We start from the raw sequence: 6,024 nt of genomic DNA on the forward strand, positions 1-6,024 counted from the left end.
AAACTTGAAACAATTAAAGACATCGAGGTGGGCAATTACAGATAAACAGCGCCATCTGCTGCTGAGATGTACAAAGACCAGAGGCGGGAGAAAGTATAGAAGCAGACAACCTGAGTAAAAGTACAACTAAATGTCCCCCCCGCCAAATATTGAAATGTAATGAGTATTAAGTACCTGAAGATTGTACTTGTGTCCCATTTACTTTCAACTACAGAAGCAAACAAGTGTCGTCCACGTTTCTTTATTTATCTACCACATCATTTTTTTTTTCAAAACACACACATCACAGCATAGAAAAAGTCAAATGGTGTAAAAATATTACAGTGTTACTGCAACATAAAAACAATACATGCAAAATAGAGAGAAATAATATCAGTGTTGATATATTTACAATCAAGTGTAACTGTGTAAACTCCTGGATGATATTCAGATATTTATACATTCTTAGAGCTTTTGCAATATAAAATACATTAAAACGCCTCCAGTATACAGACATCGTGTTGTCACTCCCGTATAGAAGCATGAAAGCAACGTGTGGTTACAGTGCGATGCCCGACATATACACAGCTTAAGTGTAAACAACTCACAGGAGATGATTGTGAAAGTTTGAGTGTAATGTTTGCGCATCAGCAGCAAAGACAGACATTAAATGTGAGACAACAAAAAATGTTGGCTGCAGTTGGAAATATACCCTCAACCTGGCTGGTGATGTTACTATAATAGACCCAATGTAGAAGAAACAGGAACCACAGCAAATAAACAGCATTATCCCAATGTGGTTATGTATTACATGACAAGAACCAGAAGCCAAAAACAAGATATATAAAATAAACTACACATTGATATAACCGTTCAAAAGGTAAACATGTGGTCACAACAGGTGAGGAATCTGTTTTTTCTCATCTAAAACAGCAGTAAGGGAAGTAGTGTAAGGCATAATGGTGAACCTCTAGATTTGAAAATAATTATTCCTTTTTAGCGGGCTGCTCGATGAGTTTGCCCTTGTGGTACTTCTGTCCGATCCCGTAGGGCACGTGTGCAGATATAGTTCCCATATCCCTGGCGCCCTCGATGTGGAACATCTGGTCGTCGAAGTAGATGTGCGGCCGGATCTTCCCCAGCAGGGGCCCCTTGGGAGCACCTGCCAGGAAGAGGGCCTCGTCGATCTCCAGGCCCCAGCTGCGCAGGGTCTTCAGGACGCGAGCCCCCGAGCTGGCGGCGCTGCGGGCCGTGACCAGGTAGGTTCGGATGGGACAGTTCAAGCGCTCGTTCTTGGCATAGAACTTTCTCTGGAGCTTCCCCAGAGCCTCCAGGAAACACTTTAAAGGACCCTGTAAAACAGTTCGAGTATCAAGTTGATTAAACCGGATTTAGATAGATAGATAGATTACTTTATTCATCCCCGAAGGGAAATTAAGTCGTCATAGCAGCCGGTACATTTGAATACAATAAAATACAATAAAATAGAATAAAATAAAAAATATTGAGGTAGAAAGAATAAAAAACAGAAACACAAGATAAATAGGTAGATAAGGTGCAGTGGCAGATGATGGTAATAGTACTTATGATATGATGGTAATGTTATTGTTAGACAGTATATAAAAAATAGTACAGTATATATAGTATATAATATAACATAATATATATTTATATATGATAGTAATTATACCAATATAATAGCAGTATATAGTAATAATGGCAGCAACAGTATATATAATAATAATAGTAAATATAATAATAATAATAACATGTACACATGTATAAATATGTGTATATAGACTTATATATACAAAGAATATACAAAGAGTATGATATAATATATGATATATAGTACGGGTATAAATATAAGTATTTGACGATACAATAGATAATATAACATACTATGAGTGTAAGAATATGTAGACAGAGTGTGCAAAAGACAGTATTATTGTATAAAATGATATATAGTATCAATATGGTTTATATTAACGCATATCACATATGATGTGGAGTAAGTGTTTCAACAGAGGTAATGGGAAGACTAATATAAAACAAATAATTGTATTTCTATCAATAAAACACTTACTAGCATAACGCGTTCTCTATCTCTTCACCATAACCATTACAAACTAACTAACTCTGATCTAAACCCAATTCCCCACCCTAAAGACACACACACATCCACACAGACAAAAATTCAGCTGTGGTTGTAAAGTCTTTACTTTCAGCTGAGCGGGTTTCTAAACCTGCCTGACAGCTCTTCATATACAGGACAATGCAAAACATAATTACTAGGAAGTCCATTTGAACCTCTGCATTCTCATGAAGAGGAACAGTTTATTCTGCAGGATCCGGTATAATTAAATTAAAGTCATGGTGGTTAAATTAAAGTGTAGGTTACCTGAGCAAGAGGTTTGTTCTCAAATTCCTTCTCGTGCTCAAAGAAAGTGTCCAGGCCGTGTTTCTTCACGATGATCTCAGACTCGTCAGAGAAGAGGACGGCGTCTCCGTCGAACGCCACCCTGAGCTGAGTGTCGCTCAGCTGGCTCTGGGTGTCCATCGTAAACATCGTGGCTGCAGCGATTCCTGAGCGAGGGGAGAGGAGTGTGCACCTTTAATTTGATATCTTTTATACACAGTTCAGTAAAGTTCCTCGCCTACAAGACTTCACTAGGTATTTATGGTTCTAACAGTAGTTTAATAGTAATACTAATAATACTAATAATATTATAATAAAAATAATACAAATGATGACCTCATTTATATATCACTTTTGATCAAATGCAGCATAACGTACTTTAAAAGAAAAAGGTAGATAGAGAACATAGCAACGAAAACAGAACAAATCAAAAAATAAAGGATGACATCTTAAAAAATGTGTAAAAGCAAATAAAGCAAAGGCTAGGATGAACTAAAAGACCATAATAGGTTTTGACTAATATCATACATGTGGACTTACATTTCACTGCTGACTGACTACACTATGTCTCTCTATCCATCTATCTATCTATCTATCTATCTATCTATCTATCTATCTATCTATCGATGTGGTCGTTCACAAGAAGTAACAACTGTGAAACAACACTTTAGAGATTTGCTGGAGACAAATCTGAATTCCACACGTCTCCTGTGATGATAAGCTGTGACCGAAACATGTTATAAACACCAGTGTGCGGGCGAAGCATTAGCTGGTGTGAAGTCTGTCCATGTGCAGGTCAGATCCAGTCTCATCTGACCTGCTCCAGGCTGCGTGAATAGCATCACGTGTGCTGTTTGTGGGCGGCTGTGGACGTAAACACGGATTCCTCACACTTGCATATGTTGAACAAAAACATGTTAATTAATCAAGTCTAATCTTTTGTGAAAGCCAGATAGATTCAGTTGAGAGTGAAAGATAAAGGATTTTTAAGAATCTGGAACCACCTGCTATTTGCCAGTGATTTTTCCCCGTCACTTTTTGTCAATTTACCTTTTAAAGATGAATTCTTTTCAGTGTTTACGCCTCATGACCGTTTGTTTGGTGAGTTTTTAGACGACAGGGAGCCATAAATCATACGCCGCCTTCCTTCTTGCTGCACAGTGTGCGGTCGGGATTTCTCCACACAGTGTGAATGAGTCAGCCACTAAGTCAACGTGCGAGTGTGTAAATATCAGCGAGGTACGGAAACATCTCACGGCTGCTGAGAGACTTGTGATCTATTTAAGATTCTAAACGGTTTCGGAGAGGATCGCGTTTAACAGAAGTCCTGATTCTTCAACCAGCGGCAGCTTACCTTGCTCTATGGCCTCTGTCACTTTCTCTGAGTCCTTGGAGAGGTACAGGTTGGTCAAGTAGGCCTTGAGGTAACCCACTGGGCTTTGGCCTCCGGTCATACAGAACCTCTCGATGGTCAAATCTGAAAGAATAAAAAGCAAGTGGAAGAAACCCCACTCTAATTACCCAGCTCCTCTTCGAATCCAGAGTGACTGGACTGCAAACATCAGTAAATCCACGATGTTTGTCTTAGCCCGACGCGTACCGTAGTGATTGATGCTGTTGATGAGGCGCACCCCGACTTGTGCGTGGTTGTTGGTCATTAGAACGATGTCAAACAGCTCCTCGCTGTCGGGGTAGAGCTCCCTCAGCCGAGCGTTGACGTTCATCAGCGCCTGTGTGAGAGGACGCAGAGATTCACATCAGACACCCGGGTGTTGTGTCAACACGGGGCTCCAACGACTGGAACATCGTTACCACATGTTTCTTTCAGTAATGTCAGAGAGAATCTGTAAAGGGGAACATCGAGGCATTGAAACAACACAGAAACAACAGAACCGGCATCATCAGGGAGTTCTGCTCATCTTTGCATGGACATGTGTGACACTGGTGACTGGTCATGTGATGCAAGGCTGGAGATTACCGTCAAAAAGGAAATTAGAGCAAATCTTCCATTCAAAAAAGCTGCTTGAAAAATATCAAAACAAACAGAACAAAGCATTGATGCAAAGGAAAGAATCCGTCAGCTGTGCACCAGCAGGTAACAGATCTGTTGTGTCACTGAGTCGTCGCGTTAACGGCTGCAATCACTCTTCCTGTGTCGTTTCCTTTCTCCCCCAGTGAAACTGCTCATGAATAAGTAGTGTTCTGGTGAGCATCACCAGGCCGGCACAATGCTCGGCTCTGGACATCGATCAACCCGTGTGGGTAGTTGTAGAGTACTTTATCCTTCAAAACACAGCTTCCTGCTGAGGAATGCTGGAGTTTCAGAGCTGGTTTGACAGCACTCAGGAGGAAGTGAAGCAGCTCTGAGGCAAAGATGAGCGTTAAGGTTTTTAAAGACTGATTTCCTTTTTCTTCTTTGTTCTGGCACTTGGGAAGAATTTGTATTAATCAGCGAGGAACCTCTATGAAATGAAAGCTGGGTAATATCTGACTTTTACAGAATAAACTGCCTGAAACTGAGGAGAGAACATCTGTCGATGATGAAGAGAGACCAGGGCTGGGGGGATAAATCAATATCAGTAATTATCACAATATTATTTTCATCAATAGCCACAGAAAAGTTTAGTTAAGACTGTGAACAAGATTACGCAAAAACTACTTGCTGCATTTCCACAAAACTATCTGGAAGGATGCTGGATGGGTCAGGGAGGAACCCATCAAACTTGGGGCAGATCTAGAAACAGCTTTTTAACCAATATTGCGATATAGGGCATTTTTCCACATTTCCATTGTTTCTCCTAGGGATTAATCAATGGATCTTGATGAATATGAACTGATATTTATGAGTGTGTGCGCTCTACTGTGTGCCAATCTAGTTTCTACTATTTAAAGGAATCTGATTGTAGACCTGTCGGTGCAAAAGAGACAAATACCTGCCCTGACACAACCTACTGGGGCGTGTCACCCACAAGGTGCAACACAGAGAGGAACTACACACTGCAGGTCACCCACTACACATTGTACTCTATGTCTGTCTGCTATACACAAAGTCCACAGGGGGGGGGGGGGGGGGGACCTGGGCCCCACCCTGTGGACACCTCGCAGCCGGCGCACTCCGGGCCACCGTACCTTGACGAAGGGGAACGCGGCGCCTGGCTTCAGGGGCTCGCTCTCGTGCTCCACCTGGTACGCCACGTACTTCTCGACCCCCTCTTCCTCGTAGATCTTCCTCTCGGCCACCATGTTGAAGAGGGTGCGGGAGGACACGGCGATGGTGACGGCGTACTGCGCTTTGGGCTGGGAGGCAATGGAGGAGAGACAGGAAGACGTCAGATGTGCAGAACCAGCAGAGGAGAAAGTTTCTCCCTCCTCCGGTGGAAATACTCACAGGTCTCGGTTTGTTGGTTTTGAGGTTGTCAAAGAAAGCCTTGGCCTCGGCCCAGTCCTTCTCCTCCCCGTTGTCCTCGGCCCCACTGGGACTGGGGGGCTTGATTTCACTCATGTTTCTGCGGAAGGTGTCGGAGCGTCTGGACTCGCTGAGGAGGAAGAGGAGGTAGGAGGAGGTGAAGAGGTGGAAACTTTGCGGAAGTGCAAGAGGAGGAAAACCCCGGAGTGGGCGTGTCTTC

The 6,024-nt window shown here is 42.4% G+C and overlaps 1 protein-coding gene across 1 annotated transcript; it reads right to left on the bottom strand.

The window, feature by feature from the left end:
- Positions 1–225: 225 nt before the first annotated feature.
- Positions 226–6,024, bottom strand: LOC128460513 (cytosolic 5'-nucleotidase 1A). Its single transcript, XM_053445739.1, has 6 exons — positions 5,787–6,024; positions 5,528–5,695; positions 3,999–4,128; positions 3,753–3,875; positions 2,381–2,565; positions 226–1,331 (listed from the first exon to the last, which is right to left on the bottom strand). Exons 1-6 carry the CDS (start codon positions 5,898–5,900, stop codon positions 966–968), a joined length of 1,086 nt encoding a protein of 361 aa, XP_053301714.1. The 5' UTR covers positions 5,901–6,024; the 3' UTR covers positions 226–965.

Source organism: Pleuronectes platessa, chromosome 17, assembly GCF_947347685.1.
Source record: "Pleuronectes platessa chromosome 17, fPlePla1.1, whole genome shotgun sequence".
NCBI classification, from domain to species: Eukaryota; Metazoa; Chordata; class Actinopteri; order Pleuronectiformes; family Pleuronectidae; genus Pleuronectes; species Pleuronectes platessa.